The following is a 14,563-nucleotide window of genomic DNA, read 5'->3' on the forward strand; positions in this document are numbered from 1 at the left end:
GGGTGCCGTGGCAAGACTGAAAGGAAGAGCCACGAACTGAAAGTGTTCATCCAGAAAGGCAAACCTTAGAAACTTGTGATGATCTCTGTGAATAGGAACATGAAGATATGCATCCTTTAAATCCACTGTCGTCATAAATTAACCCTCCTGGATCATTGGAAGAATGGAACGAATAGTTACCATCTTGAATGATGGAACTCTGAGAAACTTGTTTAGACTCTTGAGGTCTAAGATAGGTCTGAAAGTTCCTTCCTTTTTGGGAACTACAATCAGATTTGAATAAAAACCCTGGCCGTGTTCCTGTACAGGAACGGGACAAATTACTCCCATGGAGGAGAGGTCTCTTACACAATGTAAGAATGCCTCTCTTTTTATCTGGTCTGCAGATAATCTTGAAAGAAGAAATCTTCCTCAGGGAGGAACAATTCTGAACTCCAGTTTGTATCCCTGAGACACTATTTCTATAGCCCAGGGATCCTGAACATCCCGCACCCAAGCCTGAATGAAGAAGGAAAGTCTGCCCCCTACCAGATCCGGTCCCGGATCGGGGGCAAACCCTTCATGCTGACTTGGAATCAGCAGCAGGTTCCTTGGATTGTTTACCCTTGTTCCAAGATTGGTTGGGTCTCCAAGTAGACTTAGATTGCGAATAGTTTCCTTCCTGTTTAGAGGAAGAAGAGAAGGAATTTCCCTTGAAATTTCGAAAGGAACGAAAATTACTTTGTCGTCCTTTCTGTTTGGTTATTTTATCTTGAGGAAGGGGATGACACTTGCCTCCCGTGATGTCAGAGATAATTTCCTTCAAGCCAGGCCCAAACAAGGTCTTTTCCTTGTAAGGAATTGCCAGGAGCTTAGACTTGGATGATGCATTTGCAGACCAAGGCTTCAACCATAAGGTTTTGCAGGCTAGGATAGAAAAACCTGAACTCTTAGCAGCCAATTTAGTAATTTGCAGAGAAGCATCTGTAATAAAAGAATTGGCTAATTTCAGATCTTTAATCCAATCCTGGATTTCCTCTAAAGAAGTCTCAGTCTTAAGAGACTCCGCAAGAGCATCAAACCAATAAGCTGCCACACTGGTGACCATAGCAATGCACGCAGCCGGCTGCAATAGCAGACCCTGGTGAACATAGATCTTTTTAAGTAGACCCTCCAACTTCTTGTCCATAGGGTCTTTGAAAGCACAACTATCCTCAATAGGAATAGTTGTTTGTTTGGCCAAGGTGGAAATAGCCCCCTCCACCATAGGAACCGTTTGCCAAGTTTCAATGACAGCGTCAGCTATAGGGAACATCTTCTTGAAAATAGAAGGATAGAAGGGAATACCTGGTCTCTCCCATTCCTTAGAAATAATCTCCGAAGTTCACTTGGGAACTGGAAAAACATCTGAGTAAGAAGGAACTTTGAAGTATCTGTCCAACTTACTCGATTTCTCAGGAACAACCACTACCGTGGAGTCACAGTCGTCTAAAGTCACTAAAACCTCCCTGAGTAACAGGCGGAGGTGTTCTAGTTTAAACCTGAAAGAGACAACTTCTGAATCAGCCAAAGGTAAGGAACTCCCTGAGTCTGAAATTTCACCTTCCGATAGAACCTCCATACCCTCCATTTCAGATCCCTGGGAGGGTACATCCGAGATTGCCACCATAGCATCAGAAACTTCATTGACCACATAGTTGTCCTTCCTTTTACGTTTGCCTTGAAGCATAGGAAAGGCAGATAACGCATCAGAAATTGTAGAAGACAGCAGAAGCTAGAGAAGAAGTACAGGGCACTGCTTGAGTGGGCGTTAAAGGTTGGGATGCTTGGGGAGAAAGCTGTGGCATACTCTGCATCACATCATTAGGCTCCTGAGAAGCATCCGCCTTTGACAAATTTTTATCATGAAACATTTTTTCTCTATAGCTTAGAGCCCTCTCAATACATGAGCGACAAAAAGGAACTGGAGGTTCCACATTGGCATCCAAACACATGGCACAAGTAACATTTTGCACAGCTTCTAAATCCATGTTATAGAACAGACAATAATGAAATAAAAAATAAGAAATTTTTGACTCTCCAAAAATCGATACTGGCCCTTTAAATTTATACTGGCCCTTTAAATGTTTAACTCAGAACTTTCTTACTGTATGAGAAAAATAGTGTTGCAAAAGGAAAACCCAATTTTAAAAACTAATACTTATAAATCCTGAAAGAATAACAGGATACTGTGCCTTTAAATAGTAAATACAACTATTTTACTGAGCTGAGCAAAAAACGTCTCACATTTAAACAGTTTAAAAAGTAATTTGCTCCACAATCAGACACCTCTCCGCCTCAACAGCTCTGCTGAGGCGCCTACCTACCGACCGGTCTCCAGACCGCTCCCCCAGCAATGCTTCAAGTCAGGCTTCAGAGCGCTAACAACCGCCTGCTCTCTTAACCATGCGGTTTTAGCGCAATGCCCGATGTCCTGCAAGACTAACAGTAGAGATGTCTCTGAACATAACCGGAACTCTGGAACGGATGCCCAAATAAACTGCGCAGCATCTCTAAAGTGCGCGAATAGTAGACCCGCCCATCGTGGGCGTCAAAGATTTACACAGCCCTTCCCGGTCAAATTCCAATAAAAAATAACCGATAGAGCCCAGCTTTTTAGTCCCAGCCCAGTGCCTGTAAATATGCTGCCACTATAGGAAACCCCTCTATACATGAAGAGCCCATATTCCCAAGTAAAATAAATGTATAAACGTATAAGTGCAGAATCCTCTCTGAGTCTATTGTAATTGTGCCCCAGAATAACAAAGACTGCACTTACCTTAATGCTGTCCGACAGCAGGATAGCTCCAACAGGTTTAAGAGGTCTTCTCCCTCCTATAGCCCTGTGGAAAAAGATAGGGCCTGAGTTAGATATTGCTTAGGCCATCATGAGAAGGGCAGCATAACAGTATGGGAGGCGCAGTGAGAATTATATCCCACCAGTTCCCATTGCTCTAAAGCCACCAAAAGCTCTACTGAAGAGACTGATATGGACTATGGCTACACCCTAGAACAAAGCAGCACACTCTGGCACTACTTTAAAAATAATAAACTCTTGATTGAAGAATCTAATCTAACACCTCACTTTACTTCTTCCTATCACTAACATAGGCAAAGAGAATGACTGGAGTGGGAGGGAAGGGAGGAGCTATTTAACAGCTCTGCTGTGGTGCTCTTTGCCTCCTCCTGCTGACCAAGAGGTGTAATCCCACAAGTAAGGATAATGATCCGTGGACTCATCATGTCTTTAAAAAGAAATATAGCTGTGGTAAAGAGTTATCAGATTCTGTTTTTCACTAGGATCACATAGTACACACAATAAGAGTATGAAGCTTAAAGGAATAAGAAACACCACATTTTTCTTTCATGATTCAGACAGAACATGCATTTTAAACAACTTTCTTATTTACGTCTATTATTTTTCTTCATTATCTTTTGTTGAAAAGCAGGGATGTATGCTTAAGAGTCGGCCCATTTCTGAAGCACTAGATGGCAGCAGTTTTGTAAGAACGTTATCTATTTCCAGGAGCACTAGATGGCAGCAGTTTTGTAAGAATGTTATCTATTTCCAGGAGCACTAGATGGCAGCAGTTTTGTAAGAACATTATCTATTTCCAGGAGCACTAGATAGCAGCAGTTTTGTAAGAACGTTATCTATTTCCAGGAGCACTAGATGGCAGCAGTTTTGTAAGAACATTATCTATTTCCAGGAGCACTAGATGGCAGCAGTTTTGTAAGAACGTTATCTATTTCCAGGAGCACTAGATGGCAGCAGTTTTGTAAGAACATTATCTATTTCCAGGATCACTAGATGGCAGCAGTTTTGTAAGAACGTTATCTATTTCTAGGAGCACTAGATGGCAGCAGTTTTTTAAGAACGTTATCTATTTCCCGGAGCACTAGATGGCAGCAGTTTTGTAAGAACGTTATCTATTTACAGGAGCACTAGATGGCAGCAGTTTTGTAAGAATGTTATCTATTTACAGGAGCACTAGATTGCAGCAGATTTGTAAGAACGTTATCTATTTCCAGGAGCACTAGATGGCAGCAGTTTTTTAAGAACGTTATCTATTTCCAGGAGCACTAGATGGCAGCAGTTTTGTAAGAACGTTATCTATTTACAGGAGCACTAGATGGCAGCAGTTTTGTAAGAATGTTATCTATTTCCAGGAGCACTAGATTGCAGCAGTTTTGTAAGAACGCTATCTATTTCCTGGAGCACTAGATAGCAGCAGTTTTGTAAGAACTGTATTCTTTTTCCAGGAGCACTAGATATCAGCAGTTTTGTAAGAACGTTATCTATTTCCAGGAGCACTAGATGGCAGCAGTTTTGTAAGAATGTTATCTATTTCCAGGAGCACTAGATGGCAGCAGTTTTGTAAGAACGTTATCTATTTCCAGGAGCACTAGATGGCAGCAGTTTTGTAAGAATGTTATCTATTTCCAGGAGCACTAGATGGCAGCAGTTTTGTAAGAACGTTATCTATTTCCAGGAGCACTAGATGGCAGCAGTTTTGTAAGAACGTTATCTATTTCCAGGAGCACTAGATGGCAGCAGTTTTGTAAGAACGTTATCTATTTCCAGGAGCACTAGATGGCAGCAGTTTTGTAAGAACGTTATCTATTTCCTGGAGCACTAGATGGCAGCAGTTTTGTAAGAACGTTATCTATTTCCAGGAGCACTAGACGGCAGCAGTTTTGTAAGAACGTTATCTATTTCCAGGAGCACTAGATGGCAGCAGTTTTGTAAGAACGTTATCTATTTCCAGGAGCACTAGATGGCAGCAGTTTTGTAAGAACGTTATCTATTTCCAGGAGCACTAGATGGCAGCAGTTTTATAAGAACGTTATCTATTTCCAGGCGCACTAGACGGCAGCAGTTTTATAAGAACGTTATCTATTTCCAGGCGCACTAGATGGCAGCAGTTTTGTAAGAACGTAATCTATTTCCAGGAGCACTAGATGGCAGCAGTTTTGTAAGAACGTTATCTATTTCCAGGCGCACTAGATGGCAGCAGTTTTGCAAGAACGTTATCTATTTCCAGGAGCACTAGATGGCAGCAGTTTTGTAAGAACGTTATCTATTTCCAGGAGCACTAGATGGCAGCAGTTTTGTAAGAATGTTATCTATTTCCAGGAGCACTAGATGGCAGCAGTTTTGTAAGAACGTTATCTATTTCCAGGAGCACTAGACGGCAGCAGTTTTGTAAGAACGTAATCTATTTCCAGGAGCACTAGATGGCAGCACTATTTCCTGTCATGCAGTGCTCCATTTGCCTAACTAGGTATCTCTTTAACACAGAATATCATGGAAATAAAAAAAGAAAATGTGATAATAGAAGTAAATTGGACATTTTTTGGGGCTGAATCTGGCTAGCAAATCTGAAGAAAGCTAATCTACTATATATGAAATTCAGCAACATTTTGCAGCTTTTTGATGGATATCTTTTATTGCATTCTCCTGTGCTAAATAAATCAAATAACTCAGTGATGGGACAGACCTCTGCTATTCCCCTACACATGTATTGCCTGATAGTTACTAATACTCATTATATCAGGTAATGAATAATAGCAGGTACCTATCAGCCAGTGAGTATTAGTAGGAAGTACCTATCAGCCAGTGAGCATTAGTAGGAAGTACCTATCAGCCAGTGAGCATTAGTAGGAAGTACCTATCAGCCAATGAGTATTAGTAGGAAGTACCTATCAGTCAGTAAGCATTAGCAGTAAATGCCTATCAGCCAGTGAGTATTAGTAGGAAGTACCTATCAGCAAGTGAGTATTAGCAGGAAGTACCTATCAGCCAGTGAGTATTAGTAGGAAGCACCTATCAGCCAGTGAGTATTAGCAGGAAGTGCCTATCAGCCAGTGAGTATTAGTAGGAAGTACCTATCAGCCAGTGAGCATTAGTAGGAGGTACCTATCAGTCAGTAAGCATTAACAGGAAGTGCCTATCAGCCAGTCAGTATGGAAATCAGACCAGCCCAGTCCCACCCCCTCCAGCCCAGCCACGCCCCCTCCAGCCCAGCTATATTAACCAAAATAAAATCGCAAGCCATACTACAGACCAGGGCCGCCACTAGAAATTTTGGGGCCCCTGACTTAACCATTGATCAGGCCCCCCTCCCTCCTTTGACATGTGCAATTTTTGACCATGTGACTAAAACGTATATGCACTTTATTCTTAAGTGTCTATTTAAACTTGGAAATGTTGTAAAGTTAATAACATACACACACACACAGACACACTGATACACTGAAACACACACACACTCATACAGATACACTCATACACTGTAACACACACACACACTCACACATAAGGATTCACATATAGATACTCTAGCAGACACGCAAAGAAACACACTCAGACACAGACACCCAAACAGACACTTAGCACTTGTTTACATTGACCTGACAAGTAATGAGGTAGACTACAGTTTTGTAAAAAAAAGGAGATTTAGAAAACAAAATATGGAGTTCTTATTAACTTTTTGTAAAGGAAGATGCCAACTAAATGATGACAACAGCATGCAGTGGCTGAAAGGAAGGGCCCTGAACTGCCTAAACAATAATTTAAAGGTTAAATGGTAGATTGGTGACTTCCGGAAAGGTCTCATTAGTCTCAAACTCTGTAGAAAGATGTGAATAATCAGTAGTAAGGTCAAAATGTCCTAAAAAGGAACAGACAATGGACACACACAAACTCAAACACAAACTCAAACTTGCACATACACCCAAGGAAACACCGACAGAGACAACCTCAGAAAATACACAAAGACATGCAAAGAGACACCCACAGAAAACACACAGACATACACACAGAGAGAGACAACCACATAAAACACACAAAGACATACAATACATACACACACCCTCACTGAGACATCCACAGAAAACACACAAAGACATACACACACCCTCACAGAGACACCCACAGAAAACACACACCCTCACAGAGACATCCACAGAAAACACAGACATACATACATACACACGCACCCTCACAAAGACATCGACAGAAAACACAGACATACACACCCACCCTCACAGAGGCATCCAGAGAAAATACACAAAGACAAACATACACACACCCTCACAGAGACAACCATAGAATATGCACAAAGACATACACACCCACCCTCACAGAGAGACCCACAGAAAAAAAATACATAAACACTCATAGAGACACAAACCAAAGCAAAAATACATAAACACAGACACCCACAGAAACACTCACAGGAGGAAACATTTATGCACCTTGCATCCCCTAAATCAACAGTGTGTGACATGCATGATAAAAAAATTGCAGAAATTAAGAGATCACTTTTTAAAGAATCATATTTGTAAATGTGCAAACAAAAATAATACTGTGAATTCAAAATTGTACATTAATGATCTGGGTAGATGGCTAGATGATGAAAAGTACTTGTTGACATATGTTTGTTTGATTTTTCCCCATTTTCCCCAACCAAGAGCACCACTTCAAATATAGTGTACAAATGTTCCCATCTGTCAGCTGTACTTATGGATTTTGAAAATGCTGTATTCTATATGGTCTTGGTGGAATCATAAGCTGTGGTACTTATACCATTAGATCTGGTTAAATGCAGGATTTAGGCTTGTTGGTATGTATTTCAAAATTAAAACTGTTTAGTTTACACTACAGCTGACTTAAGTTAACCTGTCTCATTTCAAACACTGAGCAATCTTAGTCTGAGAGTATAACATGTTATGCAGATGTAAAAATCTTAGATAAAATGCCTCCTTGCATCTGGAAAGTCCTTGCATAAAGGGGCAGTAAACTGGAATGTTATATTGTGTGTGTGTGTATATATGTATATATATATATATATATATATATATATATATATATATATATATATATATATATATATATATATATATATATATATATATATATATATATAAAAATGCATATCTGCCAAAAGGGCACCTACCATTTGTATATTGAGGAGGAAACATTTCTGCATGGTTTTAAATATAGAATTTCTACAGCATTGTTAGATATTCATAAATACACTGCTGCTAAAAAAAATGTGTTTTTATGGACCCCTGGCCCCAAAATACAACTACTACCACACTGAAGTTACAATCCGAAATTGCACAAAGAAATAAAAAAACATTTGCTAAGTAAGTCCTACCTCCTCTGCAAATGAAAGTGATCTGCCGTCTGACTCAGGCACACACTGTACAAACAAAGTGCCTCATGGGGCCCCCCTGGCCCATTGGCCCCCTAACTCTCCGCCCCAGCACTACTGATACTGGTACATTTTTTTTATGCAATATAAAAATATTCAGCCTATTTAACTTCTGCTGAATCAAATATATGGCAAAACATCTCTCCTATCACTCACCAGTTGTTGCAGGTATCCAAACTGACGTTTGCCCCCGGTGGATATATCTCCCCCTGGTGGTAACATGTACACTCATTTTGGGGCACACAGCTGTTGTTCTGCAAGAACAGCCCTTCGGGGCAGTAGCAGCCCTCATAGCAGGCAGTGGTGCACTCCACCTGGGCAGCCTGATCTAGGCAGAGACGAGGACATGCGCCTCCTCCACTACGGCACTCCTCTGCCGTCTGGTACACCATGTCCAGGGGGCACAGCTCTGTGGGGGACACAGAAAATGAGGTTACAAGAATCATTCTTCACATAATATCATAAGAAAGCATTATACAGCAATAAAACAAGTAAATAACATGTTTCAGAAAGACTGGTGGCTACACAAAAAGGAAATGTATGCTTACCTGATAAATTTGTTTCTTTTACGATATGACGAGTCCACGGATTTCATCCTTACTTATGGGATATCGCCTCCTGGTCAGCGGGAGGAGGCAAAGAGCACAACAGCAGAGCTATATATAGCTCCTCCCTTCCCTCCTACTCCAGTCATTCGACTGAAGTTAGGAAGAGAAAGGAAAAGCCAAGGTGCAGAGGTGACTGAAGTTTAACAAAAATAAAGACCTGTCCTAAAAAATGACAGGGTGGGCCGTGGACTTGTCATATCGTAAAAGAAACAAATTTATCAGGTAAGCATAAATTTCCTTTTATTTTACAAGATATGATGAGTCCACGGATTTCATCCTTACTTATGGGATACAATACCAAAGCTATAGGACACGGATGAAAGGGAGGGACAAGACAAGAACCTAAACGGAAGGCACCACTGCTTGAAGAACCTTTATCCCAAAAACAGCCTCGGACGAGGCAAAAGTATCAAATTTGTAAAATTTGGAAAAAGTGTGAAGAGACGACCAAGTTGCAGCCTTGCAAATCTGTTCAACAGAAGCATCATTTTTAAATGCCCATGAGGAAGCCACAGCCCTAGTGGAATGAGTCGTAATTCGTTCAGGAGGCTGCTGTCCAGCAATCTCTCATGCAAAACGGATGATACTCTTCAGCCAAAAAGAAAGAGGTAGCCGTAGCTTTCTGACCCCTACGTCTCCCTGAAAAATTATAAACAAGGAAGACGATTGATGAAAATTCTTAGTCACCTGTAAGTAAAACTTCAAGGCACGGACCACGTCCAAATTATGTAACAGACGCTCCTTCTTAGAAGGATTAGGACACAAGGAAGGAACAACAATTTCCTGATTAATATTTTTATTGGAAACAACCTTAGGCAGAAAACCAGGTTTGGTACGCAACACTACCTTATCTGCATGGAAAACAAGATAAGGAGAATCACATTGTAATGCCGAAAGCTCAGAAACTCTGCGAGCAGAAGAAATAGCAACCAAAAATAAAACTTTCCAAGATAATAACTTAATATCTATGGAATGCATTCCATGGAACCCCTTGAAGAACATTAAGAACTAAATTCAAACTCCAAGGAGGAGCAATTGGTCTAAACACAGGCCTGATTCTAGTCAGAGCCTGAAAAAAGGATTGAACATCTGGAACATCTGCCAGATGCTTGTGAAGCAAAATAGACAAAGCAGAAATCTGTCCCTTTAAGGAACTTGCTGATAACCCTTTCTCCAATCCTTCTTGGAGAAAAGATAAAATCCTAGGAATCCTAACCCTACTCCATGAGTAGCCCTTGGATTCGCACCAATAAAGATATTTACGCCATATCTTATGGTAAATTTTTCTAGTAACAGGCTTGCGTGGCTGAATCAAGGTATCAATGACCGAATCAGAGAAACCTCACTTAGATAAAATCAAGCGTTCAATCATAAAGCAGTCAGCTGCAGAGAAATTAGATTCGGATGATGGAAGGGTCCCTGAATGAGAAGGTCCTGCCTCAATGGAAGCTTCCACGGTGGTAGAGATGACATGTCCACCAGACTCAGCATACCACGTCCTGCGAGGCCATGCAGGAGTGATGAGGATCACCGAAGCCCTCTCCTGTTTGACTCGATCAATCACCCGGGGAAGGAGAGCAAACGGCGGGAACACATAAGCTAGGTTGAACGACCAAGGCACTGCCAAGGCATCAGTTCGGCCTGAGGATCCCTGGACCTGGATCCGTATCTCGGAAGCTTGGCATTCTGGCAAGATGCCATAAGATCCAGCTCCGGATGAAACGTCTGTCTGCTCAAAAAATCCACCTCCCAGTTGTCTACTCCTGGGATGTAGATTGCCGACAGCTAACAAGAGTGAGCTTCCGTCCACTGAATTATCTTGGATACTTCTGTCATCGCTAAGGAATTCCTTGTTCCTCTGTGATGATTAATGTAAGCCACAGTCGTGATGTTGTTCGACTGGAATCTGATGAATTTGGCCGAAGCCAACTGAGGCCAAGCCTGAAGCGCATTGAATAATGATCTCAACTCCAGAATATTGATGGGAAGTAGAGACTCCGACCGAGTCCACACACCCTGAGCCCTCAGGGAGTTCCAGACTGCACCCCATCCTATCAGGCTGGCGTCCGTTGTTACTATCACCCATGAGGGTCTGCGGAAGCACGTCCCTTGGGACAGATGATCCGGCGACAAGCATCAAAGAAGAGAGTCCCTTGTCTCCTGATCCAGATCTATTTGAGGAGACAAATTTGCATAATCTCCATTCCATTGTCTGAGCATGCTCAGTTGTAGAGGTCTGAGATGAAAACGAGCAAACGGAATGATGTCCATTGCTGCCACCATCAATCCATTTGCTTCCATGCACTGAGCCACTGACAGCAGAGGATTAGACTGAAGGAATCGGCATGTATTCAGAATCTTTAACTTTCTGACTTCCGTCAAAAAGATTTTCATGGACAGAGAGTCGATTAGAGTTCCCAGGAAAGGAACCTTTGTCTGTGGAATTAGTGAACTCTTTTCTAGATTCACTTTCCACCCGTGAGTCCTTAGAAAGGACAGAACAATGTTGGTATGAGACTTTGTCAGTTGATAAGACGACGCCTGGATCAGAATGTCATCCAGATAAGGTGCCACTGCAATGCCCCACTGCCTGAGAACCGCTAGCAGAGACCCCAGAACCTTTGTGAAAATTCTGGGTGCCGTGGCCAGACCGAAAGGAATGTTTGTCCAGAAAGGCAAACCTCAGGAACTTGTGATGATCTCTGTGGATAGGAATATGAAGATATGCATCCTTTAAATCTACGGTAGTCATATATTGACCCTCCTGGATCAATGGAAGAATTGTTCGAATGGTCTCCATCTTGAAGGATGGGACTCTGAGAAACTTGTTTAGACTTTTGAGATCTAAAATGGGTCGGAACGTTCCCTCTTTTTTGGGAACTACAAAGAGATTTGAGTAAAACCCCTGCCCCTGTTCTTGTATTGGAACGGGGCAAATTACTCCCATGGAGGAGAGGTCTCTTACACAGCGTAAGAATGCCTCTCTTTTTATCTGGTCTACAGACAATCGTGAAAGAAGAAACCTTCCTCTGGGGAAGGAATTTTTGAACTCCAACTGATATTAGCGCTGCAGAATCTGTTGGCGCTCTACAAATAACCGATTAACCTAGTGTCCAGGGATCCTGAACATCTTTTATCCAAGCCTGGACAAAGAGAGAAAGTCTGCCCCCTACTAGATCCGGTGCCGGATCGGGGGCCGTCCCTTCATGCTGTCTTGGTAGCAGCAGCAGGCTTCTTGTGTTGTTTACCCTTGTTCCAAGCCTGGTTGGGTCTCCAGGTGGACTTGGCTTGAGAAAAATTCCCTTCCTGTTTAGCGGAAGAGGGGATTCCCTTGAAATTTCGAAAGGAACGAAAATTACTCTGTCGTCCCCTTTGCTTAGATGTTTTATCTTGAGGGAGGAGGTGACACTTACCTCCCATAATGTCATAAATGATCTCCTTCAAGTCAGGCCCGAACAGGGTCTTTCCCTTGAAAGGAATAGCCAAGAGCTTAGATTTCGAGGACACATCTGCAGACCAAGAGTTTAACCATAAGGCTCTTTGTGCTAAGATGGAGAATCCTGAATTCTTAGCCGCCAATTTGGTGATCTGAAAGGAGGCATCCTTATTAAAGGAATTAGCCAGCTTAAGGGCTTTAATTCTATCCTGTATTTCCTCTAAGGAAGTCTCAGTCCTAAGAGACTCTTCTAGAGCGTCAAACCAAAAGGCAGCCGCAGTTGTGACTGTTACAATGCAGGTCGTCGGTTGTAATAGAAACCCCTGGTGAACATATAGTTTTTTGAGAAGATCCTCCAACTTCTTATCCATGGGGTCTTTGAAAGCACAACTGTCCTCAATAGGGAGAGTCGTACGCTTAGCCAGGGTAGAGATAGCTCCCTCCACCTTAGGGACCGTCTGCCAGGAATCCCGAATGGTGTCAGTTATAGGATACATTTTCTTAAACATAGGGGAAGGGGAGAACGGGATACCCGGTCTTTCCCATTCCCTAGCAATAATTTCCAAAATTCTCTTAGGAACCGGAAAAACGTTAGAATATTAAGGGACCTCCAAATATCTGTCCATCTTACTCAATTTCTCTAGAGGGACCACAATAGAGTCACAGTCGTCCAGAGTCACCAAAACCTCCAGAGGTGTTCAAGTTTAAATCTGAAAGACATCACTTCTGAATCTGTCTGGGGTAAAGCACTCCCTGAGTCAGACAGTTCCCCCTCAGACAGAATCTCCACACCCCCCAATTCAGAGCCCTGGGAGGGTATATCGGAGATAGCCATCAAAGCATCAGAAGTCGCAGGGACCACCTGGGCCTCTTTCCTACTGCATTTGCCTTGCAAAACTGGTAACTTAGATAAATCTTCTGAAAGAGTGGATGACATAACTGCAGCCATATCCTGCAGGGTAAATGAAGCAGACGCAGTTGACGAACACGGCGTCGCTTGAGCGGTGTTAAAGGCTGTGATGCTTGGAGCGAAAGATGCGGCATACCCTGAATCTCATCATTCTGAGAGCAATCCTTAGACATATCTTTATTAAACAAAATCTGCTCTTTACACTGTAAGGCCCTCTCAATGCATGAGGGACACAACGTAACCGGGGGTTCCACAATGGCATCTAAACACATAGAACATGTAGTGTGTTCAAGATCATCCATGTTACAGAAAGTAAAAGCTAGCTTAGTCATGTCTCTGTTAACAGTTATAATTAGCTAAACGTATATGCAAAAAACAACAACGTGTGCACTGTGTCTTTAAAATAAACGGTCTCAGTTTTCACAGAACAATACTGAATTAATAAAAATGCAGTTGCGGTATAAGCTTATCCCACACACATATCCACTGGCCCACCAAATCAACAGTCACCTTGCCGCAGCTCTGCTGCGGCTCCTACCTGACTCCACAGACCAAAACTATCCGCTAAAACAGCGAACCTAAAAACACTTGTATATACTAGCCACAAGCGGACTTAGGATCCGTAAGGAAATGCTGCCGATCCGGTACCCCAGCAAACTAACTGTGCGGCTGAAGCGCGTGAATACAAGGCCCCGCCCTTCGTGGGCGTTCCCAACCTACCCCAGGAAAAGCAAAATGAGTACCGCCAGCGTCAGCCCCATGTTCCACATGTCACACAATAACACAATAAAGAAATTGCCCGTTGCGTCAGAGTAACTGAACCGTAAACAGCTCCCATCGCTTCTAGGCTTAAATATTCATGCCAGAATGAGTTGGGGAAAGTTAAACATGTCGGTATCCCATCTTCAATAAAATGATAACCTGCACCTGTTAAAAGGGGAAGCCCTTACCCGAGCCAATAACCCTTCACAGAAAAAGGCAGAGTACAGTCAGTTCTGAGATATGCTGCAGAGCCCCAGAGATAAAAGACTGCACTTACCTCCATGCTGAGGAACAGCATGATAATCTCACAGTGTCAAGAGGTCCACTCTTCCTCCTGAGGTCCTGTGAAAGTAGAAGGGTCTTAGTTAGTATTCTCTAAGACCATACACAGAGAAGCAGCACAAGCGTGGGAGGCGCAGTGAAGCTAAAACTCCACCAGTTCCCATAGCCTAAAAGGCTATCACTCCAGATGCTGCCCTATAGTAAAATAGTACAATTTGGCACCATTTGAAAATAAAAAAACTCTTGATTGGAGACTCTAAACTAACACCTCATTTTACCTCTTACTATCACTAACACAGGCAAAGAGAATGACTGGGGTGGGAGG

At 42.4% G+C, this 14,563-nt stretch overlaps 1 protein-coding gene across 1 annotated transcript in view; it reads right to left on the reverse strand.

The window, feature by feature from the left end:
- The window catches only part of LOC128661241 (SCO-spondin-like), a 624,208-nt gene that overhangs the window by 320,148 nt on the left and 289,497 nt on the right, over positions 1 to 14,563 (reverse strand). The window contains exon 63 of the mRNA XM_053715520.1: positions 8,397 to 8,649. Within this exon, the coding sequence (XP_053571495.1) occupies positions 8,397 to 8,649 (253 nt within the window). The remainder of the gene's footprint in view (positions 1 to 8,396; positions 8,650 to 14,563) is intronic.

This window comes from Bombina bombina, chromosome 5 (assembly GCF_027579735.1).
Source record: "Bombina bombina isolate aBomBom1 chromosome 5, aBomBom1.pri, whole genome shotgun sequence".
Lineage (NCBI taxonomy): Eukaryota > Metazoa > Chordata > Amphibia > Anura > Bombinatoridae > Bombina > Bombina bombina.